We start from the raw sequence: 25,028 nt of genomic DNA, 5'->3' as shown, positions 1-25,028 counted from the left end.
ATTCAACTTGGGCCCAAAGGAACATGGGATGTTTGCCACTCGCTCCTGAAGATGGGGGAGGCACTGCCCTCAGCTGCCCAGTTCCTTGTTTCAGACTCAACAGCTACTGGGAGGGAGGCCCCCAGTGTTAGGTCTGGCCAAAGTCCTAGGAGTGAGAAGGGGGTAGTCTTTGCAGAAGAATACTTAGGTGTCACCAGATTCATGATGTCATGGTGAGGAAGACTAAGGATTTTTATAATATGGTAATTTTTTCATTTCCAGAGATTGTGTGCCCCAGCCACCTGGTACCTCTGTCTGTACTGACAGGACAGTTGTACATATGAACACCCTGAAGGACCGTCACCCAGGTGACTTGTGGGCCCGAATGCACATCTCCTCCTTGGAATACGCTGCAGGAGACATTACCCGAAAAGGGAGAAAAAAGGATAAAGCTCGAGTGAGTGAACTGCTCCAAGGTCTTGCATTTTCTGGTGACTCAGATGTAGAAGAAGAGAACAAGCCTGAGGCCCACCCTGCTCCAAAAAGGCTAAAGATATCAAACGTCCCAGAGAAGAACTGGACCAAAAGAGACCTTAAACCCAACTTTCCAAGCTGGTCAGCACTGGATTCTGGACTTTTGAATCTCAAAAGTGAAAAGTTGAACCCAGTAGAACTCTTTGAATTATTTTTTGATGACGAAACATTCAGCTTGATTGTCAATGAAACCAATAATTATGCATCTCAGAAAAATGTCAACTTGGAAGTCACAGTTCAGGAAATAAGGTGTCTGTTTGGGATCTTGCTTTTGAGTGGATTTGTGAGGCGTCCCAGAAGGGGAATGTATTGGGAAATCTCTGATACCGATCAGAACCTAGTCAAGGATGCAATTAGAAGGGACAGATTTGAATTGATTTTCTCATACCTACATTTTGCAGATAACCACCACCTAGATCAAAAAGATAAGTTTACAAAGTTGAGGCCTCTCATAAAGCAAATGAATAGAAATTTCCTCCTCTATGCTCCCCTTGAAGAACACTATTATTTTGATAAGACAATGTGTGAATGCTTTGATAGTGACCAATTCCTGAATGGGAAACCTATTAGAATTGGCTATAAAATTTGGTGTGGCACAACCACACAGGGTTATCTGGTTTGGTTTGAGCCCCATCAAGAAGAATCATCTGTGATGGTGGATAAGGATCTTAACCTTGGTTTAGGTGGAAATCTAGTGATGCATTTTGCTGATGTCCTTTTAGAGAGAGGCCAATATCCCTATCACCTGTGTTTTGATAGCTTCTTTACAAGTGTCAAATTGGTGTCAGCCTTGAAGAAGAAAGGAGTGAGGGCAACAGGAACAATTCGTGAGAACAGGACTGAAAAATGTCCCCTTATGAATGTAGAACATATGAAAAAAATGAAGAAGGGGTATTTCGATTTCCAAGTCGAAGAAAATGAGGAGATAATTTTGTGTCGTTGGCATGGAGATGGCATCATCAGTCTGTGCTCCAATGCCGTAGGCATAGAACCGGCCAGTGAGCTAAGTTGTTGTGCCGACGATGAGGAGATCCATCAGATAGCTCAACCGTCTATAGTGAAATTGTATGATGAATGCAAGGAAGGTGTAGCTAAAATGGATGAAATCATTTCCAAATACAGGGTGAGAATAAGAAGCAAAAAATGGTACTCAATTTTAGTGAGCTACATAATTGACATAGCCATGAACAATGCATGGCAGCTACACAGAGCCTGTAACCCAGATACCTCTCTAGACCTCTTGGATTTTCGGAGATATGTTGCACATTTCTACTTGGAGAACAATGCTAATCTATCAGATTAAGGCAGATAAAATGAGCATAATGCTAGTATTAACAAGATAAAATCACAGGTATATATCAGATTGTACCCTTCCAAAGCAAACCTGATGTAATGAAATTAACATTTTAAAAAGTCGTATCTATGACCTATGTAAAGTTTCAAAGAAGTAATTTAAAAAATTGTACTGAGTGCTACACCTTTTTCTATGACTAATTTTCGTGTGAAACGTGGGAAATAACTTGGATTAATTTGTGCATCGAAAGGAGGAAATTGTGTCTCTTTATTTCTTTGTGGAGGTTTTATTTGTTTTTGTTTTTGTTTTTTTTTAATTCAGGCAATGCCATAATAACCAAAGACTGATGCTGAATCTACAATTGAAAAATTAAGGTGGGGCTCATGATGTACAGATGATCTTAAAACCTTAGGTGATAAGAGGCTGAAGACCTCAGCTTTACTATAAAACTGGATCAGATGGTGCATAGGAGAGAAGGACCAGGCAAGCATGCTGAAGAAGAGTGCTACAGAGGAAAAACGAAGTGAAGCAGTGCCTTTGAAAACTGAGAAAAATGATGAAATATGAAGCAAGTCAGGTAACGACAGCACCATCAGGAAAAGAAGTTAGGAGTAAAGCTGACATAAAGCCCCTGCTAAAATCAGTTGAAAACATATGTGCCAATAAACTGCACAACTTAGAAGAAATGGACAAATTCCTAGAAACCTAGCCTCCCAAAGCAAAAGAATAGAAAATTTGAACAGACCAGTCACCAGAAATGAAATTGAATAAGTAATCAAAAAACTCCCAGAAAACAAAAGTCCAGGGCCACACAGCTTCACAGGAAAGTTCTTCACAGGAAAATTCTACCAGACATTTAAAGAAGAATACCCACTCTTCCCAAAATATTCCAAAAATAGAATAGGAAGAAAACTTCCAAATTAATTTTATGAGGCCAGCATTACCCTGATGCCAAAACCAGATAAAGACACCACCAAAAAAACAAAAAACAAAAAAACAAAAAAAAAAAAAACAAAAAAAAACTAAGGGCCAATATCTGATGAACACAGACACAAAAATCCTCAAGAAAATATTAGCAAACTGAATCCAACAGATTTTAAAAAATCATACACTACTATCAAGCAGGATTAATTCCCAGGATGCAAGTGTGGTTAAGTATTCACAAAACAATGTGATACATCACATTAATAAAAGAAAGGATAAAAACAAGGTGACTGTTTCAATAGATGTAGACAAAGCATTTGACAAAGTACATTGATTCATGATAACCCTCTGCAAAGCAGGTCTAGAGGGAATCTATCTCAGCATAATTAAGGCCTTATACGAAAAATCCATAGCCAACATAATGTGAAAAACAGAGCTTTTCTCCTCAGATCAGGAGCAAGACAAGGAGGTCTGCTATCACCCCTTTTATTCAAAATAGCACTGAGAAGTCCTAGCCAGAACAACTAGATGACATAAATAAGAGGTATCCATGGTATCCATATTGGTAAGGAAGTAGTAAAACACTCACTGTTTGCACAGGACATGACACTATATATAGAAAACCCTAAAGACTCCACCAAAACCTACTAGAACTGATAATATGTAAGGAAGCAATATACAAAAAATCAATACACAGAAATCTGCATTTCTATACACTTACAATGAGCTAGCAGAAAGAAATAGTCCTATTTACAGTTGCACCAAAAATAGTACGTAGGTAACAAATTTAACCAAGGAAGTGAACGACCTGTACTCTGCAAATTATAGAACATTGATGAAAGAAATTGAAGACTACACAAATGGAAGATATTCCATGCTCATGGGTTGGAAGAACAAATACTGTTAAAACATCTATAAATATCCAAAGCAATCTATAGATTTCATGCAATCCTTACCAAGATATGAATAGCATTTTCCAGAACTAGAAAAAAACCCCTAAGATTTTCTAAATAAAAGACCTCAAATAGCTAAAGCAATCTAAGGAATCTACTCCTGAAATCACTGTTGTGATATACGCTAAGTTGGATGTAAATTTTTTACAAATTAAAAAAATTAAATTTTATTTTGGGGATGCCTGGCTGGCTTAGGTTGATAGAGCATATTGCTCTTGATCTTGGAGCTGTGAGTTCAAGCCCCGTGTTGGGTGTAGACATTACTTAAATATTTTTAAAGGTTTTCTTTTCATTTTATTATTTTATAGTGAGAGTGTGCATGAAAGAAGGGCAGAGGGAGAGAGAGAATCTCAAGCAGGCTCCACACTTAGTGCAGAACCCAATGTGGGGCTTGATCCCACAACCGTGGAGTCCTAACCTGAGCCTAAATCACGAGTAGGGTACTTGGGGTGCCTGGGTGGCTCAGTCAGTTGAGCATCTGACTTCGGCTCAGGTCATGATCTCATGGTTTGTGAGTTCAGGCCCCGCATCTGGCTCTGCTGACAGCTCAGAGCCTGGAGCCTGCTTTGGATTCTGTGTCTCCCTCTCTCTCTGCCCCTCCCCCACACGTGCTCTGTCTCTGCCTCTCAAAAATAAAATTAAAAAAAAATTTTTTTTAAAGATTAGGGTACTCAACCAGCTGAGCCACCCAGGTGCCCCATGATTTTATTTTAAAGTAACCTCTACACCCAATGTGGAGCTCAAACTCACAATCAAGAGCCATATACTCTACCAACTGAGCCAGCCAGGTGCCCCTGGAGGACCATACACAAAAATAAACTAAAAAATGGATTAAAGACCTAAACGTGAGACCTAAAACCCTAAAAATCTTCAAGGAGCACACAGGCAGTAATTTCTCGGACACTGACCATAGCAGCATTGTTCTCCAGAGCAAGGGAAATAAAAGCAAAAACAAACTATTGGGACTACATCAAAATTAAAAGCTTCGGCACAGCAAAGAAAACAAAACTTAAAGGCAACCTACTAAATTGGAGAAGATACTTGCAAATGACCTATCCAAAATATATAAAGAACTTCTACAACTCAAGACCAACAAAACAAATACTCTAATAAGCAGAAGACCAAAAACACCATGAAACAGAAACAGAAGGCATGAACAGGCATTTCTCCAAAAAAGACATCGAGATGGTCAACAGTCACATGAAAAGAGGCTCAATGTCACTCACCATCAGGGAAATGCAAATCAAAAGTACAATGGGGTATCACCTAACATCTTTCAAAATGGTTAAAATTAACAAGAAATTAACACAAAAAATAAGCGTCCTTGCCGAAGTGGAGAAAAAAGAACCCTCTTGCGCTGTTGCTGGGAATGCAAGTTGGTGCAGCCATTATGAAAAACAAGCACGGTGGTTCCTCAAAATATTAAAAACAGAATTGCCCTATGATTCAAGGATTGCACTATGGGGTATTTACCCCCCAAATACAAGAACACTAACTCAAAGGGATAGGTGTTAAAATACAGATTGTTACAAGAAGAAAGGACACTATATAATCATAATCACCAAAACAGAGAAGCTAGTAACAAACATAAAGGAAGTAGCCATAGTAATATACTAATAGGGGACTTTATTACTCCCTATACACTAATGGATCATCCAAACAGAACATCAAGGAAAAAGTGGCTTTGAACAACACATTGGATCAGATGGATCTAACAAATACATTTACAACATTCCATCCTAAAACAGCAGAATGCACTTATTCTCAAGTGCACACAGAACACTATTCGAAATAGATCACAAATTTCAACAAATTCAAATAGACCAAAGTCATACTATGCATTTCCTGCACCCCCATCACAATGCTGAGGAACTAGAAATCAAACCATGAAAAAAATCTGGAAAGAACACCTATAAAAGAAGGTTAAATAACATGCTACTAAACAATGAATGGGTCACACAAGCAATCATGGAGGAAATTTTTTTTAAAAGCATGGAAACAAATGAAAATGAAAACATTTAGGACAAAAATCTTTGAAATGCACAAGCGGTTTGTTTATAGCAATACAAGCCTACAACAAAAAGTAAAATCTCAAAAACCATTTAACCTTACACCTAAGGAAGCCAGAAGAAGAAGAAGAAGAAAAAAAAAGCAAGCCAATTCCAACATCAGTAGAAGAAAGGTAAAGATTACAGCAGGGGCACCTAGGTGGCTCAGTGGGCTAGGCATCCGACTCGATCTCAGCTCAGGGACTGATCGCAGGGTTGTGAGTTCAGGCCCTGTATTGGGCTCTGCACTGAACATGAAGACTACTTAATAAAAAAAAATTAAAACTATAAAAAAAAAACCAAAACAGATCAATGAAACCAGGAGATGGTTTCTTTGAAATGATCAACAAAAATTGATAAATCTTAAACCAGACTCCTAAAATGACTCAAACACAATCGGAAAAAAGATAGCTGACACCCGATACCACAGTAATACAAAGGATTAAGAGAATATGATGAAAAATTACATGCCAAGTTGGACAACCTAGAAGAAATGCATGAACTCCGGGGGTGCCTGGGTGGCGCAGTCGGTTAAGCGTCCGACTTCCACCAGGGTCCGATCTGTCAGCCCACGGTTTCAAAAAAAAAAAAAAAAAATTGAAAAAAAAAAAAAAAAAAAAAAAAGAAATGCATGAACTCCTAAAAACATGTAACATCCCAAAGCTGTATCAAGAAGAAATAGAAAATTTGAACAGAATGATTACAGACTCAAATTTCATTGCTGGTAATCAGCTCCCAAGAAAAAAAAGTCAAGGACCTCATGGTTTCACAGGTGAATTCTACCAAACATTTAAAGAAGCGTTAACATGGGGCGCCTGGGTGACGCAGTCAGTTAAGCGTCCGACTTCAGCCAGGTCACGATCTCGCGGTCCGTGAGTTCGAGCCCCGCGTCAGGCTCTGGGCTGATGGCTCGGAGCCTGGAGCCTGTTTCCGATTCTGTGTCTCCCTCTCTCTCTGCCCCTCCCCCGTTCATGCTCTGTCTCTCTCTGTCCCAAAAATAAATTAAAAAAAAAAAAAAAAAAGTTGAAAAAAAAAATTAAAAAAAAAATAAAAAAAAAAAAAAAAAGAAGCATAATCAAATAACCTCTACAAAAAAATTCAAAAGAAAAAAAAAAAAAAAAAAAAAAAAAAAGGAAGGAAAGCTTTCAAATTCATTCTATGAGGCCAGCATTACCCAGATACCAAAACCAGACAAAGACACCACTAACCAAAAAAGAAAAACTACAGGCCAGTATCTCAGATGAGCACAGACACAAAAATCTTCAAAATACTAGCAAATCTGATTCCAAGAATATATGTTAGAAAGTATGCATCACAATGAACTGGGATTTATCCCTCAGATGCAAATGTGGTTTGACATTTGCAAATCAACATGCTACCTCACATCAACAAGACAAAGGGTAAAAACCATTTGATCCATTTCAATAGATGAAGAAGCATTTGGCAAAGTACGACATCCATAGTGTAAACCCTCAACAAAGAAGGTTTAGAGGGAACATCCCTCAACATAGTAGAGGCTATATATGAAAAAGCCACAGCTAACATCAAACTCAACGGGGGGAGGGGCGGGGGGGGGGGGGAAGCTTTTCCCCTCAGATCAGAAACAAGACAAAGATGCCCACTCTCACCACTTTTTTCACCATAGCATTCAAAGTCCTAGCGGCAGCAATCAGACCAGAAAAAGAAATAAAAGGCATCCAAATTGGTAAGGAAAAAGGAAAACTTTCACTATCTGCAGATGACATGACACTACATGGAGTAAATCCTAAAGACACCACCAGAAAACTAGAACTGATAAATGAATTCAGTAAGGTTGCAGAAAACAAAATCAATACACTTATAATGAAGTAGCAGTAGAAGGAAATTAAAACAACCCTATTTACAATTACACCAAAAACAATCAAATACCTGGGAACAAACTTAACCAAGGAGGTAAAAGAGCTGTACTTTGAAAACTATAAGAACACTGGTGAAATAAACTGACAATGACACAGTCAAACAGTCCATGCTCCCCGGAAGCCTGGGCAGCTCAGTTAAGCACCAGCTCAGGTCATGATCTCATGGTTTGTGGGTTGGAGCCCCACATCTGGCACTGGACTAACAGCTGGGATCCTGGATCCTGCTTCTGATCCTGTGTCTCCCTCCGCTGCTTGCACACACGTGTTCTCTCAAAAATAAATAAAACATGAAGGCTCCTGGAGCGGGAGAACAATTACTCTTAAAAGATCTATATTACTCCGTGCAATATACCGACTTAATGCAACCACTATGAAAACACCAACAGCATTTTTCACAGAACCAGAACAAATAATCCTAAAATTTGTATAGGAACCACAGAAGACCCCATATAGCCAAAACGTTGAAAAAACAAACCTGGAGGTGTCACGATCCCAGATTTCAAGCTATTCTCCCTAACTGTACTAATTGAAACAGTATGGTGCCGCCACAAAAACAGATATAGGAAGCACTGGAACAGAACAGAGATCCAGGAAAGAAATCCAAGATTATATGGTCAATTAAACTTCGACAAAGGAGGCAAAAATATACAATGGAAAAAAGTCTCCTCACAAATGGTGTTGGGACTGGACAGCTCCATGCGAAAGAATAAAACCAGACGACCTTTGTTCACCACAGATGAAAATATGCCCCCAAGATAAATTAAGGACGTAAATATATGATCTGAAACCATAAGAATCCTAGGTTCAGAGCATAGGCAGTAATTTCTCAACCTTGGTGGCAGCAAAATATTTCTCGATGTGTCTCCCGAGACAAGGGAAACTAAAGCAAAAATAAACTACTGGGAGCACGTGGAGATAAAAGGCTCCTGTGCAGCAAAGGAAACCATCTAAGAGACGAAACAATGAATGGAAGAGATTTACAAACGACATATCCCCTAAAGGGTCAGTATCCAAAACACAAAGCGGGAAGCATGGGTGCGTAGGCATAATAAAGTACACTTTTACCATCATCGTTTAATTGAAGGAGATCACATGCCGAAGTGCGTGATAAAGGAGGTGTGTTCTATAAAGCAGGGAGGACGCCCGAGCGCAGTGACGACACACATGTACGTCTGGTAGGTACACAGCATACACACACAGAGAGAATATTACACCGTGTAAACATACGCCGCCACATGTAAGTAGCAGCACTCACAGACATGGGCCGGGACACCCTCGAGGAAAACCTCAGGCGGCAGACGCGAACGGCAAGCGCGCCGGCACGTGCGCGGGGAGCCGCTCGTCACTCTCGGTCATGCGCGAGTCCGGCCGGCGATGTCGTCCCCAGCAGCGACCACGGGACACGACCTCCACGCCAGCCCACGGGGAGCAGCCCGCAACGCGCGCCCTCCGCTCTAGGAGGGCCGTAGGGACGAAAGTCCGGCCCGGCCGCCTGAGGGGATTAGCGCTCCTCCCAGACGCGGCTCGGAGCCCAGGGAGGCACCGCGTCACGCCGACGCGGCCCGCGGGCGCGCACCCTAGCGCTCTGTGCCATCACAGACGACACACGTGCCGAGGCCGGCGCTCACCCGGCCGCGAAGGGGCTACCACCGAGGCTCCGGAGCCGGGCAGGCGAGGCCGCGCGGACCCCCTTCCGGCGCACGCCCGGCCACTTCCGCTGCCTCTCTAGGCTGCTCGGAGGCTGTGTCCGCTCTTTGGCCTCCTCGCGGGCGGCCAGTGGAGGAGTAAGAAGTGCCCCGCTCCCCACTCCCCCAAAGCGGACCTCCCGTAGGAAACCAGGCTGGCCCTAGCCTTCCAGTTCCCGGCCCCATCCCACTTCTCACCTGCCGACTTGCCTCCTGAGATGCGCCCTCCCCCCCCCCCCCCCAGCCTTTCCACAGCGGCGCAGAGACGTGAGGAGCTCGTCCGCGGGCACACAGCCGCAGAGTAACGAACACCTGCGCTGTGCTGACAAACTAGCGTAGTTCTCTGCGCCTGCCGCCGGACCCCAGCGCCCCCCAGTCCCGCCCCTGCCCCGCCCGTCCCCTCCCAGCCCCCACCCATCTTCTCCCCGTGCCCTACCTGCCGCTCGTCGGCCGTCGGACCTGTCCCCACGCTCAGCGCCGTGTTCTCCCGTGCGCGCGAAGGCCGTGGGCTCCGGACGCTGCGAGTTTCCCAGCAATTACACTGATACCTGTGCGTGAGGCACCACCTACTCCTTCTAGACGAGGAAGGAAAAAGCGACTTTCCAGGTGCACAAAGTTTCCAGGCACTTAATAGGAAACACTAGATGGGGGCGTCAGTCAGCCTCAAATATGAACCTCAATCAAGTACAACATGAAGCCGATGCGGGGCTCCGTTGACGCAGTTATAAAGGCCCGTGGCGAATGCCCACGGCCGCCCCTTCTGCGGGAAGGTAAGGATCATCACACACACCCAATGGAAAGCTATCTTCATTCCATCCCTAGGGCCTTTGCTCCACCTCATCCCTTTGCTGGTAGGCGTACCCTCTTCCCAGATTGCACCGAGGGACTCCCTCACTTCCCATGATAAAGGAAATTTTCAGCTTCTCATGTTTGTGGGTCCTGCTCCTGGACTCCCAGGGAAGCTATACTTTAACATTTGCCAAAGTCAGAACAACTGGGCAAAACCTCAAAGCAGGGGTTCTTTCTGCTGTGAACACACACTGTACCTCTGCCTGGTTAAAGTTACCAGAAAGCATTCTGAACACAAAAGAAAAAGGAATCACCATCCCTGGTTGCAGTAAGTTTAAAGCCATGCTGCCCTGCAGATACTAAAACAGTTCCATAAGCTCCGCGATGACTTGCAACTTTTTATGTAAAAACGTATACACCGCAACACCAAACACTCCCTCACCAGAGCCCTTTTTGAAGATTGTGTACCCCTGCCAGCTGTCCTAACTTGGGCTCCAATTAAAAACTCTTCCTTTTGTAAAGAAATTCTAAAAGGTTTGTTCATTCTGCGCCCAACATTTCTTGGTGTAGCCGGTAGGAGCTCAGAGCAACTTACCCGAAAACCGCGGGGGTGCTTGGGAAAGCACAGCCGGCACCAGCACGGGCCCTTTATACCCCTGACCTCGCGGCCCCTCGAAGGTGTATCTGGTGTGTTCTCCCGCTCTCCAGACCTCGTCAATTTGAGTTGATGGGCTTGTTATTTGAGCGGTCAAAGGTTACAGGTAACGTTCTCTAAGTGGGGATAACCTAGAGGGGGAAGTTTATGGGTTGGTTGTCTTAATTTAGCATTATACTAATTGATGTTATTAATATAAGGCTCGAATAAAATTTTCTGGTTAGAAAAGTGAGAGACTGAATCGCAGCTCAGATGAAGGGACACTTGCTTCTTCTGGCCAAATGGTGCTTTCAGGTGACTGAAAGCCTAGCGGGAGTATGTGAGGAATTCCTTGAGATTTAGCTCTCCCATAGGAATTTCCTGTCTCGTAAGGTAATTCATGATTGGTTTATCGGGGGACGCATCCATAAGGACTGATTGTCAGTGCTCTGGGCCCCCTAGACGGCCTTAGGCCTTGCTGGGAGAAACTGAGACACATGAGAGCGTATTACGGCTGTTTAGAAGTGACATTCACAGGCAGCACCCTATCTACCACGTTTAATATCCTTAGATCTTATTCAAGCCTTAGTCTAAGAATAAAACAAATTAGGGGCACCTGGGTGGCTCAGTGCGTTGAGCATCAGACTTCGGCTCAGGCAACCATCTCACAGTTCATGAGCTCGAGCCCCGCCTCGGGCTCTGTGCTGACAGCTCAGAGCCTGGAGCCTGCTTCCGATTCTGTGTCTCCCTCTCTCTCTGCTCCTCCTCCGCGTGCACTCTGTCTCTCTCTCAAAAATTAACGTTAAAAAAAATTTTAATAAAATAAAAAAATAAAACTAAAAGGAACAGAGAACTGTGTTCCAAAACTCCTGGAAAACCACCTCCCACCCCCAGGGAACTCTGGCAGGCTATACGGACAATACATATGAGCCTATACCTGCAAGTCCTTACTAACGGGAAAATGTAAGGAAAACCAGAGTCTCAGATGTCCCAAGTGGAGTTCTTTTCCACATGTCTGGATTAGTGTCTCGTGCGCAGCATTACAGAAAAACGGCTAGAAGACTAAGCAATCAGAAACTAGGAAGCCATTTGGTTCAGTCAGTAAAGCCTCAACTTTCGGGAGGAACCAACACTCATAGAGACACTCTGGGCTTCGCTTGGTTTGTTTGTTGCCGTAGCATTTGGTATCTTTGGATAAAACGGGCCATGTTGTAACTGGAAAATGGAAAATAAGTAATTAATAGATCCATAAATTATAATGCTATCTTATGATTAGATTTGTTTTAAAAGGGAGATATTTGGAAATTGGGTCTTTAAATGTTTTTTCCACAGATATATTTAAAAAAAATTTTTTATGTTTATTTTTGAGAGAGAGAGCGCAAACGGAGGAGGAGCAGAGAGAGAAGGAGACACAGAATCTGAAGCAGGTTCCAGGCTCTGAGCTGTTAGCACAGAGCCCGACACGGGTCTCAAACTCATGAACCGTGAGATCATGACCTGAGCTGAAGTCAGACACTCAACCAACTGAGCCACCCAGGCACTCCATGTTTTTTCCACAAATATTAATGAAACTTAGAGTAGCAGTTGTTTAGGAATGCCTGGAGGTTAGCAAAGGGGAAGTCAGGGCCAGCTATGGAGAGGGTCAGAGACCTGTCCTGGCAGCATTCCAGAACAAAGCACAGGCCCAAGATTACTGACAAGGTAGGCCGGAAACCCCTGACCAAATAATGAAGAAAAGGCCCAAAACAACCAACCAAAAAATCCTGCTTCCAAGAAATTCCTGCTCCAAATAATGGATATTCCACCCCCTTAACAACTGTCAATAAAAAACACAAGCCCTAGGGACACAGAGCATGCACGGGGTGGGGTGGGGGGGGGGGGGGGAGAGAGAGAGAGAGAGAGAGAGAGAGAGAGAGAGAGAATCCTAAGCAGGCTCTGAGCTGTCAGCACAGAGCCCGATGTGGGTCTCCAACTCATGAACTGTGAGGTCATGACCCGAGCTCAAGTTGGGCGCTGAACCAACTGAGCCCCCCTAGGCGCCCCTCAAGAGCGTACTTTTTAAATAAACTTTCCCCCTTGTGTCGCTCATTTGCTGTGTCCTTGAATTCTTTCTTCTGATCAGACCGAAAACCTCCTGTTTAAAATAAACATCTTTGGGACAGGCTGGGTGGAGACTCCAGGGCCCAGAGTCTCCCGGGCAACACTTGGACCAGATTTTTGAAACAGAACCTGAAAAATAAAATGAAAACATTCCCAGATTCTCCCTTCCATTTTCTCCCTGCTGCAGGCTCGCCCTGAATTAGGCCTTTCTTCCAGACTCTCCCCCTGCACCCCTCAGAGGGCCTCCTCTCCCCCACCCCCTGCTTTTCTCCTTTGCCCCTCTGGCTTCCTGTGGCTGCTTTCTCCTCTGTGGGCTTTTCTTTGCCTTCCCGAATAGAGAAGGGAAGGAGGGAAGGAGACTGGAACGTGCGGAGCCCTGGGGTGGGGAACCCAGAGGGGCAGACTCCAGTTCAGGGCGGTACGTGGGAGGGGCAGGTACAGACACCTCCGCGGGGACCTGGTCCCTGGGTCCTGGATGCCCAGGGTCCCCGGGAGGGCCGGGGGTGAGGGCCGGCAGGTCTGCGGTGTGCTCGTGGGCGCGGGGCAGCCCCTGGGCCTTCACCCCCGGAGCTCAGGCACAGCTCAGGCACGAAGGACGAGGACCGCAGCTTTCTCTAGGCGAACATGGCGGCGTCTTTCGGACTCCCCGGCTGAAGGTCGGGCTGGATTTGCCTGTGCCAGACACCGCCTCCCCCTCCGCCCTCTTGCGCCGGAGCACCGCTCTGGGGACTACACGCTGCCGCCCACGGAGGCTGCAGGACGGAGGGGGCGGGAGGGAAACCGCACCGGCCTGGCGCCCCTTCGCGTTTCCGAAGGGCCGCGTGGCCTTGGTGCTCTGGGAACCAGCAGCAGCGCCGGGAGCGTGCTGAAAATGCAGATTGCTGGGCTCCGCTCCGACCTTTGGAATTAGAGTCTGTATTTTAAGATCGCAGGTGATTTGTAGATACTCTAAAATTTGATAAGCATTATTCTAGGATAATCTGAATTTAGCCAATTGTTCTACTCACAAATGAAACAGTCAAGGAATTTTAAAGAGGCACCCCCCCCCCAAGCTGTAAGAGCTATAAGGGAAACCACACACACACACATTCTAATTTTTTAAAAATAAACTTCAAAAACAAAGGTTTAGCACAGTATACTTTATTTTATTTTTTTAATTTTTTTTTTCAACGTTTTTTATTTATTTTTGGGACAGAGAGAGACAGAGCATGAACAGGGGAGGGGCAGAGAGAGAGGGAGACACAGAATCGGAAGCAGGCTCCAGGCTCTGAGCTGTCAGCACAGAGCCCGATGCGGGGCTCAAACTCACGGACCGCGAGATCGTGACCTGGCTGAAGTCGGACGCCTAACCGACTGCGCCACCCAGGCGCCCCAGCACAGTATACTTTAAAGCTGAACTTTTACTTCCTCTTTTTAGGAATTCTGCCTCAGATTTTGACCGTGGAGACAAGTATAATGAGAATGTCCGCAGGGGCATTTAATATCCTAGGGAGTCCCAGCGTGCTCACAATGCCACCCATATTCATTAGATGGTATCGTTTCGTTTCTCTGGCTTAAGTGTTTCAAAGTTTGTGTTAACTTAGTCTTTTTTTTTTTTTTTTAATGTTTATTTACTTTTGAGACAATGCGAGAGACAGAGTGCAAGCAGCAGAGGGGCAGACAGAGGGAGACACAGAATCAGAAGCAGGCTCCAGGCTCTGAGCTATCAGCCCAGAGTCCGACGCGGGGCTTGAACTCACAACCGTGAGATCATGACCTGAGCCAAAGTCGGACGCTTAACCGACAGAGCCACTCAGGCGCCCCTGTGTTAACTTAGTCTCATGTGCCCCGTGCGAAGGGCGCCGCCAGCACCCCGTTATAGGTGGGGAGACTGTAGCACAGGGTCTAGAGTGAGTTACCCAAGGTCGCACGGCTCACAAACAGAGGGCAGGACTGGAACCCACGCTGTCTGGTGCCAGAGCCTGTGCTGAACTCTGACGGCAGACGGTCTGTGCGTGCTGGTCTCTCCAGTTAAGCAGCAGGCCGCCCCAGGTCAGCGGCCCCCCTCCTCCACAGAGCCCCCTCCATGATTCTTGCAAGGGCACTCAACGTCACCGACTGACCTCCAAAAGGCAGAGGCAGGGGAAGAATGCTGACCGAGAGGCTGCAAGTGAAAGAGTGCACCGAGCAAGCGCTCAAGTGGCCCCTCATTATTTACAACAAAACTGGAAACCTGAAATATGGTAACGACCTGCACTCAGATATCTCCCGGCACACAGCGCTCTAAGCTGTCAGGACCACACGTTTCACACGTTTCACGCCACGGACAACGCTGCTCAGAGTACACCACCCCCTCTGATGGTCATCCACCACATTCCTCGGGGAGACCACGGCACTGATTCTCATTCCCAACCCTTAGGTGTGTATAAAATGTAACTTTTACGGGGGGGGGGGGGGGGGGGGGGGGAGCACCTCATCTTGATGTTCTTTGAATTTACCCAATCTTTAAATTTTTTTTTAATGTTTATTCATTTTTTGAGACAGAGAGAGAACAGGAGTGGGGGAGGAACCGAGAGAGAGGGAGACACAGGATCTGAAGCAGGCTCCAGGCTCTGAACTGACAGCACAGAGCCCGACGTGGGGCTCGAACCCACCAACCGTGAGATCATGACCCGAGCCGAAGTCAGATGCTTAACCGACTGAGCCACCCAGGCACCCCTGGATTTACCTAATCTTTAAAGAGTATACTGAGGCCCCCGGCGCTCCTGGATTTACCCAATCTTTAAAACGTATACACATACACAGAAACCAGTTTTTCAGAGTTGTTCAGTATTCAGTATCACCCAAGAACGGCCCCTCCGCAGCAATTTATTTCCAGGTGATTTCGGTCTCTTTTGAGGGAAATCAGTAGAAACGAACCAAAGGATAGGGAAGAAGGGGGGTGCCCGGAACCGCCCACAACCACGGCCGTTCACCGGGAGACCCCGGCACCGAGTCTGCAGACGAGCTACTCGATCCGGAGCACCGTAAATCTGGCCAAAACAAAATGAGCCACGTGAAAAGCCGACTTTCCAAGGCGGCCCCATCTAGGAGTCGGGGGGTCCGGGGAATTACTCCGGTTTGGCAACGGTATGGATTCTAAAATGCCTGATGAGGTTGCAGTGGTGGCCGAAGGCCTTCCCGCACTCGTCACACGCGTACGGTCTCTCCCCAGTGTGGCTCCTCTGGTGCTTGCCGAGCAGGGTCCGCCGGCTAAAGCGCTTGCCGCACTGGCCGCACTGGAAGGGCTTCTCCCCCGTGTGGACGCGGAGGTGCTGGAAGAGCCCCGCGTTCTGGCTGAAGGCCTTCCCGCACTCGCCACAGCGGTAGCGCTTCTCCCCCGTGTGGATCCTCTGGTGCTGAACGAGGTACGAGCTCAGGCGGAAGGCTCTCCCGCACTCCTCACAGCCGTAGGGCTTCTCCCCCGTGTGGATCCGCCTGTGTCTGATGAGGCCGTTGCCAGCACTGAAGGCTCTCCCGCACTCGTCGCACACGTAGGGCTTCTCCCCGGTGTGGCTCCGCTGATGCTCGACCAGGCCGGAGCGCTGGCTGAAGGCTCTCCCGCACTCGTCGCACTCATAGGGCTTCTCCCCGGTGTGGGTTCTCTGGTGCTGAGCGAGGACCGAGCTCTGAGCGAAGCCTTTCCCGCACTCGCCGCACCTGTGCGGTCGCTCTCCGGCGGCGCGTCCCCTCGGCTTTCCCGCCCTGCTCTCCCGCTTCCAAGCTTCCCGGCACTGAGGGTCCAGGGGAGCGTCTCTTTGGAGTCGGCTATTTGCAAGATGTTCCACTTCCTTCAAAACTTCTTGCCGCACCGCCGACTCCTGGCCTTCTGGTACGACGTCAGCACCTGGAACGGTAAGTGCACGGACAACGTCACGTCTCTGTCCTTTCGGGACAGCACAGCCACAGGACGGGGCATCGGAAGATCCCGTCCAAGCACACGCGTTCTAAGAGCACAGAAGTGGCGGACTGAGGAAGACAAGGGCTCCGGAGGAACCTGAGACCAGAGCGGGGTCAGGAGCGCTGCTGCGATGGCTGCAGGGGCCCCGGAGAGGGCGAGGCTCCCGAAAGGACGTGTGTAAGCAGGCGCGGTTCCACCTCTTTCACACACATCAACTCAGGAAATCCCCAAACGACTCTAGGACTGTGATGATTTCCATCCCATGGATGCCTCAACCAAAGGTGCCGGATGGCCACCTGGCCTGCCCGATGTCACAGAGCTGCTAAGTGGCCGTGCTTAAGTTACCACGCAGGCACTCTGACCCCAGAGTCCACGGTCTTAACTGCTACCCTACACAGGGCCACCAGAGATCCCAGGTGGACCCATCAAAGTCCTTACCTTGTTCCCCAAATCTGTGGGGACCGAGAGATTCACATTTGAGCTGTGTCACCGTGGCCTGAAGCTGGATGGCTCTTGATTCCTGCTTGGCCTTCACATGCACCCCATCCTCTGACAGCACTTCCGAATGGCCAGGGGCATCGTCTGGGGCCTGGAGGCAGGTAGGTATATTTGGGTTCATAAGAGAGGGACACGGGAGCCCAGGCTAATATACTATGGAAGGAACCGTCCGAAACATTGTGTAGAGGGATGGCATGGGGACAGGCCCAGAGTTCAATCCCTACTCCTGCCTGATTCCCTCCCCTTGAGTGTGAGCTGTACTTAGTGACTCAGAAGCAATGGTCTACAACTTCTGAGACTAAGTCATACAAAGCACTGTGGCTCTATCCTCATGCTCCTTTTCTGTCTGTCTGTCTCTCTCTCTCAGGGAAGACAGCTGACGTGCGAGGACACTCAGCCGAGGCAGAAACCCACGCGGCAAAGATCTAAGCCCTCCGGCCAACACCAGTGAGGAACTGGGGCGCCCACCAGCACCCACAGGGGGAGCAGTCTCAGAAGTGGATCCACCAGCCCCAGGCAAGCCGGGAGGGGGCTCCCCTGTGCACGGGGCTGGAATAGGCCCCAGCCCTGCAGCCACCCACTCCAGCGACCCCGGCGCTACACCTCGCCTCACCGTGTCTGGGTTCTGGGTGACAGGATTCATGGGGGGCCTGTGGCCCTGACTCACCGTAAGGCCCTGTTGCTCTGTGCCTCAGTTTCCCTCTCCACCTCAGGAGAGTGGGTTAGATCACCCCAGCCTCAGAGGACTGGTAAAAAGACAATCCAAGTTAAGAAAACAAATCTTCACTGCAACCCCGTGAGGGACCCTCCTAAGCAGCTCCCTAGGTCCTGACGCACAGAGTCCGTGAGGTAGTGCTGGGGTTGTTTAAGCCATCACGCTTGGGGGTAGTTTGTTACACAGCAACTGAGAACCGGCTGCAGCCAGCTGGCCCGGATCACTCGGTACGCGGCGTCTGGGAGCCCATCTTCCTACTCTCACCTGGTTCTCAGGCTCACTGAACTCCCTCTCCAGACCCTCCAGCGCCGTCACCGCCTCGTCCCCGCTCTCCGGGTGGTGCTCCCGCACCCAGGCCTGGAGCTCCTCGGGCAGGATGGTCAGGAACTGCTCCAGCACCAGCAGCTCCAGGATCTGCTCCTTGCTGTGCGTCTCGGGCCGCAGCCACTGGCGGCACAGCTCGCGGAGCCGGCGCAGCGCCTCGCGGGGCCCGGGGGACTCTTGGTAACAAAAGTGCCTGAAAAGTTGGCGGGAGGCCTCCTGAGTAGAAATGCCGCTCTCTCGAAGGAAGGTCTCCTGGTCCCAGACACGGTCCTCCTCCACCTTCACGGCTCTAAGTCCGGGCTGCTCCTCCGCCGAAGCCATCCTGCTCAGAAGGCTCGCCCCAGCCCGGGCAAGGGAAGCGGATTCAGGGCTCCCTGGCCTGCTCTTCTTGAAGAGCACACACCTGACGATAAAACATTATGTATTCATGGAAGTGAAAAAGTGCCGGGGGAAAAAGTAAAGCACGGGAACAACGAGCATCGTGCTACCGTTTATGTTCATGAAAGTACATCTAGGCTTTTACTTACCTTTGTCCAGAATCTGGAGAAAAGCATGTGGCACATAACCGCCCGGCCTCCTCACTCTTTCCAGCGCCTTCCCACTGGGAGTCTGTGCTCAACCACGTGACTGGATCTGGCCACTGTGCCATCAGCAAATGCGACACAAACATTGGGAAGAACTTGTGTGACACAGCCCCTGGGCTTGCTCTCCACGACCGTGAGGAGGAGGACCCACTGGCCCCCCCCCCCGATGACAGAGGCACATGGACACTCCCGGCTCAGCTGACAGGCAGCTGGCCCCCAGACGTGTGAGCCTGGACGCGTCTGCCGAGACGCTCGGCGGCCCCCCAGCTCACTGCAGATATGCGGGTAAGCCCTGCCCAATCAGCTGCACCCCACAGATTCTTGTGCTAAATAAATGTGTATTGCTGCAGGCCGCGAAGTTTTACGGTTGTTACACCATGTTATGGCCACGAAAAACTGAGACACAGCCTTGGCCACTGGGGAGGGAACCAGGCAGGTGCAGAACAAGAAGAAGGGAAATCTACTTTACACAGAATACTCTCTACTTTTCCTGATTTTTGTATCATTTGAAATTCTTATTGCAAGAAAACAAACAAAAATAGTGATTTAAAAACCTGCTAGACAGTCAATACACAGTAGCATCAGGTAAAGAACAGGACACACAAGACTAGCTATAAAATCAAATGATGGGGGCGCCGGGGTGGCTCAGTCGGATAAGCGTCCAACTTCGGCTCAGGTCAATCTCACGACTCGTGGGTTCGAGCCCCGCATCAGGCTCTGTGCTGACAGCTCAGAGCCTGGAACCTGCTTCTGATTCTGTGATTCCCTCCCTCTCTGCCCCTCCCCTGCTCACGCTCTGTCTCTGTCTCTCAAAAATAAATAAATGTGAAAAAAAAAATCAAGTGATGAGTGCTATAACAGAGGATTTAACCAAATATCCAGAAAGCAAAGAGTAGGAAAAGATCACTCTGACTGGGTATGGAGCAGTGAAAACATGTGGCTTACGGGCAAATGCATTTGAATTAGGCCTAAAATAACAAACAGGAATTTGTCAGGCAAAGAAAGGGCGACGGGAGGAGACCCAACAGGACCAAAGCTCTCTAAGGTTACAGGGCACAGAAGGTTACAGGGCACAGAAGATCTAGGGACCGGTGTGGGTGCTGGTGGCTGGACTACAGATTACAGGGTGTGGGCAGAAAACGTGTGGGAAGAGGTAAGGTGGGAACAGAAAACAGCCTTGAACTCCAGGCTGAGATGTTTAGACTCTATCCTACGGAAAACTGAGGGGCAGTGAGGCTTTCATGTCACTGTCACAGCATTAGATCTGTGTTTAGAAATACTGAGGAAGATTCAGGAAGGAAATCGTGAGAATATGTTGCAGGGTTGTGGACTGTAAGCTGGGAGGCCGAATGGTGGTTACACTGACAGTTTACTTTAATGGTAGCATTTGAGTTTTATACATGGCCTCAGCCCAGTGTTAACAGAATTACTGGGGTGCCTGGGGGGCTCAGTTAAACGTCCGACTTCGGCTCAGGTCATGATCTCGCAGTTTGTGAGTTCGAGCCCCGTGTCGGGCTCTGTGCTGACAGCTCACAGCCTGGAGCCTGCTTCGGATTCTGTGTCTCCCTCTCTGTTCGCCCATCCCCTACTTGCTGCCTCTCTCTCTCTCAAAAATAAACATTAAAAAATAGAATTATCAATGTCTGAGAGAATTTACAAGTTTTCCAGTTGTACTTTATTGCGGGAAAATGCATTTATCCCATTCATTCAAATACATGTGCTGACCAGATGCCTGACATAGTGCTCAGGTCAGAGCGGTGAGAGGAAACAGACTTGGTCCCTGCCTTTATGGCGCCTACGGTGGGGGAGACGGACGCTCGTGTGACATCTACATGAACAACGTTATGGTGTTGAGAAAACGGGAGAGTCCCAGGGACTGGAGCTTATGCTTTGCCAATGTCCACGGCCAGTTGCATTGTTTTTACTCTTTACTGCAGTACCGAGTATCAGGTTTTTTGAGTCTTCAGTCCAAGAAGACTGTAAGTCTGAGAAGTCCTAACTATGGATTTGCATTTAACTTCATGATTGTTAAAAGTGTGGCTTACCACGGGGTTACATTTACAGGCAACAGCTGTTCTGTGATTATGCTTAATGCTGCCAAGAACCCCGGAGCCGCGCAGGCGAGTCCTCCACACACGCAAAGCCACAGGCGGGCAGCCTCTGTCTGTTCTCCCCACAGCTGCCGGGTGAGATCTCACCTCCTGCCCTTATGCCGCCCTGAACCTCTCTTTACTCATGGAGGTTTGTGGACCAAGAAGTGAATTTTCCCTTTTCATCTCATCAAGACGTGGCAAGGAACGGGAAGGGAAGAAGGACGGGAAACACCCTCTTTCCCTTCTCCCCAAGCTCCCCGCCCACCCCCCCCAGAGATCTGTCAGCATTATCTGGTGCCCAGGTCTCTCTCCACTCCTGATCACATCCCAACTTGCTACAGATCCCAAACACCTCTTATGACAAAATGCCTAGAAGATGTACAAGTGTACATTTGCCATAAAATTATGGATGGAACTTTCTTCAATGTTTTACTTACCTGATTTATTCAATTAAGTACAATTTGGTGTCATCTGATTTCCTAGGAGGAAGCAGGTAGCTGATACACATCCGATGAACCAAATGTAAGGAGTTAAATTTGTTTTAATGTTTACTTATTTTTGAGAGAGAGAGAGCGCGCACAAGTGGGGGAGGGCAGAAAGAGAGGGAGACACAGAATCTGAAGCAGTCTCCAGGCTCTGAGCTGTCAGCACAGAGCTCAACGTGGGGCTTAACCCACAAACCACAAGATCATGACATTAGCTGAAGTCGGATGCTTAACTGAGCCACCCAGGTGCCCCCGTCATTGAATTCTTTATGTGACCAAGACCCTTTGGTGACATCCTTGGGATTACTAGGTGAAAGCCTCAGGGCCAGGGAGTCTCTCCAGTTCTCGCAGCAACATAATTAAGGTTACTAATTAGTGGACCTTATGATAGGAAGATAGATCTCTGGGTGGGGCTACACTACTTCTATGACTTTTTAAAAATTTTTAAATTTTATTTTAGAGACAGAAAGAGAGAGAGAGAGCATGAGTAGGGGAGGGGACACAGGCAGAGAGAATCTCAAGCAGGCTCTATGTGTAGCCCAACGGAGGGTGGGGTGGGGATCATGACCTGAGCTGAAATCAAGAGTTAGACACTCAACCCTCTGGGCCGCCCTGGTGCTCCCTTACATGATCTCTTTAAATGTAGACTATTCTCTGGCTGGTAGCAGATGAGGAATTCAGAGATTTGAAGCATGAGGAGGATTTGATGCACATTTGCTGGCTGGTCACTGGAGGAAGGGGCCACGTGTAAAGGAAGCTGAGACCAGTGTCCTGCTGGCAGCCAGCAAGGAAAGGGGGACCTCAGTTTTACCAGGAACTTCTGTCCTACAACTGCAAGAAACTGAGTGTTGACAACTTGTATTTCTAAAATATAGTGGATAGATTTGGTGCCGTTTTTGTTACACACTCAAAGTTTCAAAGTTTTCCTATTTGATTTCTTCTGATGTCGATTCCTGTGTTCTAGATCGATGTTGCCATTTCCTCACTCATTTTACTCCGTAAACGTTCCCTGAGCACCTACAATGCATCAGGCCACTTAGCGAGGCACCAGAGATATAATCGTCAAAAAGACGGACCCCGCCCCTGTTTTGCTGGGGCTTATGAAAGACAAAACAAAAGTAAGAGCAACAATGGTAAAAGTGAGGAGGCAAATGATACAATGACAGTCGTGGTAAGTACTGGGAGGAAAATCAACCACTGAGTTACCAAATAAACGGAGGCCCTGTTAAGACAGGTGGATGGGAGGTAAACGTGTAAGCTGAGCCCTTAACAGCAAAAAGGAAGCGAGCCACGCAAAAAGCAGAGATGGGGGACAGGAAGAGCACGTGACACCGTTCAAGGCCCACGTGGTCACACACATGAAAGGCTGGAGCGGATGCAGACAGAAGAGTGAAGAGTGGCAAAGAATTAGGCCGGCAAGACAAGCCAGATTGTGCAGGGCCAGGAGCATGGGTTTCATTTGAAGCGCAAAAGTCACAGTAGGCTTTTACGAAGGGAAGCGAAGAGACTGGGTTTATGTTTCAAGCTCTGCTACTGGATGGCGAATGAGCTTAAGGAATGACGGTGGAGCCAAAGTGCAGGCCGAAAAGCCCAGAGGTGAAAGAAGAGTGGGGAGGGAGGCCGTCGCATGGGATCCAGAAAGACTTCCGCCTCAATAATGTATTCTTCAAGTTTATTTAACTCTGAAAAATACAACTGAAAGGCAAAACAGCTTAATTTTTACTGTACAAAAATGCTTCAGTCTTTGGACAGATGTTTATGGAGCTGTGGGCTAAGAGCTGGGTTTACAGAGTTTATAGCTCAAGGGGAGAGAATTACAATTTGGTGAAATACAAGGCATGATTTTGGAGGTGTGTTCAGGCAGACTCCTGGAGGAAGTAAGTGAGCTCATCCTAAATCCAGTATTCAGTTTCTTTCTTTCTTTTTTTTTTTTTTAAGTTTACTTATTTTGAGAGAGAGAGAGAGAGAAAGAGAGACAGAGGGAGACAGAGAGTGAGTGGGGTAGAATCCCAAGCAGGCTCCACACTGTCAGCACAGACCCCGACTTGGGGCTCGATTCCACAAACCATGAAATCATGACCTGAGCAGCAATCAAGAGTCGGACGCTCAACCTACTGAGCCACCCCTAAAAGTCAGCTCCTAGAATTACCTATAACCCACTAAAGAACTCACAGATACTAAGTGTCAATGATGTGCCAGGCAGCAAACACATGCGTCCTCCTGTTCCTTAGCTGAACTAAAAACAAGGGAGGAAAAAGCATAAAAGAGCATTTTTCTTATTAGCTTCAGCGCATTAGCAACAGAGAGATCACAAAAATCGTAAACCACTTGTGTTGTAAACTACAACCCAAAGCACGACCAACTGCAACCACGAGTAGAGGAACCGCAGGTAAATCCAGAAACGACGGTGCTCTCCTCCTGGAGGTCTGTCAGCTCCTCCCTTCGACGGACGGGGAGAAGCGAGGGGAAAGGCAGGACTCGTTTTTAAATGTTAAAAGACAACTGCTTGCAATGAATAGTCTTTAGCTGGATCCTAGTTGGTGCACATCAGTTGGAAAAGACATCCGTAGGACGACTAGGGACTAGCTGTTAGGTGATTTTAGGGAATGCTCCTACATCTAGTCAGGTGCGTTAGTGATTTGCTTCCATAAAACCTCAATTTTTAAACTAGGAATGACAAGTCAGGACGCTTGTGAGGTCTTTCGAAATATTTAGAGAAAAAACAGATGCAATAATGCTAACACTGGCGACGCACAGGGGGCGGGTACCGGGGAGTCCGGCCTTCCCCGGGGAACAGGACCCGCCGCCGAGCGCCTCTTCCCCGCCCCCTGCGGGGGTCTCTCCCACCGCCCGACGGGGCGGGACCGTCTTCCGGGAGCCCGGGGCGAGGGGCGAGGGGCGAGGGGCGAGGGCTCCGAAACTCACCTCGGGTCCAGGGAAGCTCCGGGGCCGCGGCGGGTAGCGGCGCCCTGGCAACCAAGCGGCCGTGAAGGCCGGAAGTTCGTCAGCCGCCTGAGCCCCCGCTGTCTTCCAGGAGCTTTCCTGTCCTCTCTAGGACCCCGCAGGTCGCTGCGTCTCGGTGGCCACCCCGCCAACCAGCTCCGGCTCCCGCGAGCCCCGCCAGCCCTCCCGTTTGGGCGGCCTCGGGCACGCAGCAGTTCCGCCAGTTCCGGCGCTCGCCACCCGTGGCTCCCTCGGTGTTGGCCGCACCACAGGAGATGGTGGTTGTGGGGGTGACTGATTTACTCTTGACCGTCGTCTGGATCCTCGGAGTCGAGGAGGAGACGCGGACACGTGAACAAGTGACTACATAAAGCTGATGTGTAGCCGAAATGAAATAAGTGTTTGTAGATCGACCAGGCTGTAGTGACCGCTGTGTACTTAGAACACAGACAACCGTACTAAGCCGAATAGGCGGCCCAGAAGGCATAGGAGAGCTGGCGTAGCGCGGGGAGCATCCGGGAGGAGCGCGGAGAGCATCGGAGGAGGATCCGGGGAGGAGCATCAGAGGAGGACCGCAGAGGAGCGCGGAGAGCATCGGAGGATCACAGAGGAGCGCGGGGAGCATCGGA

At 48.3% G+C, this 25,028-nt stretch overlaps 2 protein-coding genes and 1 long non-coding RNA gene across 9 annotated transcripts in view; 1 reads left to right on the top strand and 2 right to left on the bottom strand.

Annotated features, from left to right (window-relative positions):
* The window catches only part of PGBD1 (piggyBac transposable element derived 1), a 29,157-nt gene extending 22,921 nt beyond the window's left edge, over window positions 1-6,236 (top strand). Inside the window, exons 4-5 of one of the 2 annotated variants that reach the window (XM_049654701.1) lie at window positions 262-762; window positions 2,129-6,236. In XM_049654701.1, coding sequence (XP_049510658.1) covers window positions 262-762; window positions 2,129-2,180 — 553 coding nt within the window. In that variant the 3' untranslated portion in view covers window positions 2,181-6,236. Of the gene's footprint in view, window positions 1-261 lie in introns of both variants that reach the window. The other variant, XM_049654700.1, reaches the window with a different exon arrangement.
* Window positions 1-9,866, bottom strand: part of LOC125939414 (uncharacterized) — a 35,295-nt gene extending 25,429 nt beyond the window's left edge. Inside the window, exon 1 of one of the 3 annotated variants that reach the window (XR_007463036.1) lies at window positions 9,752-9,866. This is a non-coding gene — a long non-coding RNA (uncharacterized LOC125939414). Of the gene's footprint in view, window positions 1-8,885; window positions 9,475-9,751 lie in introns of those variants that run through there. The other 2 variants (XR_007463039.1, XR_007463037.1) reach the window with 2 other exon arrangements.
* A 5,284-nt stretch (window positions 9,867-15,150) lies between these two features.
* Window positions 15,151-25,028, bottom strand: part of ZSCAN12 (zinc finger and SCAN domain containing 12) — a 57,599-nt gene continuing 47,721 nt past the window's right edge. Inside the window, exons 1-5 of one of the 4 annotated variants that reach the window (XM_049654711.1) lie at window positions 24,382-24,457; window positions 18,822-18,927; window positions 18,235-18,697; window positions 17,196-17,346; window positions 15,152-16,703 (exon numbers count right to left, since the gene is read on the bottom strand). In XM_049654711.1, the coding sequence (XP_049510668.1) occupies window positions 15,928-16,703; window positions 17,196-17,346; window positions 18,235-18,615 (1,308 nt within the window). In that variant the 5' untranslated portion in view covers window positions 18,616-18,697; window positions 18,822-18,927; window positions 24,382-24,457 and the 3' untranslated portion in view covers window positions 15,152-15,927. Of the gene's footprint in view, window positions 16,704-17,195; window positions 17,347-18,234; window positions 18,698-18,821; window positions 21,422-24,381; window positions 24,535-25,028 lie in introns of those variants that run through there. The other 3 variants (XM_049654708.1, XM_049654710.1, XM_049654709.1) reach the window with 3 other exon arrangements.

This window comes from Panthera uncia (assembly GCF_023721935.1).
Source record: "Panthera uncia isolate 11264 chromosome B2 unlocalized genomic scaffold, Puncia_PCG_1.0 HiC_scaffold_25, whole genome shotgun sequence".
Taxonomy (NCBI): Eukaryota; Metazoa; Chordata; class Mammalia; order Carnivora; family Felidae; genus Panthera; species Panthera uncia.
Note: the sequence above shows the minus strand (reverse complement) of the source record. Positions and strands in the feature narration are given on the sequence as shown.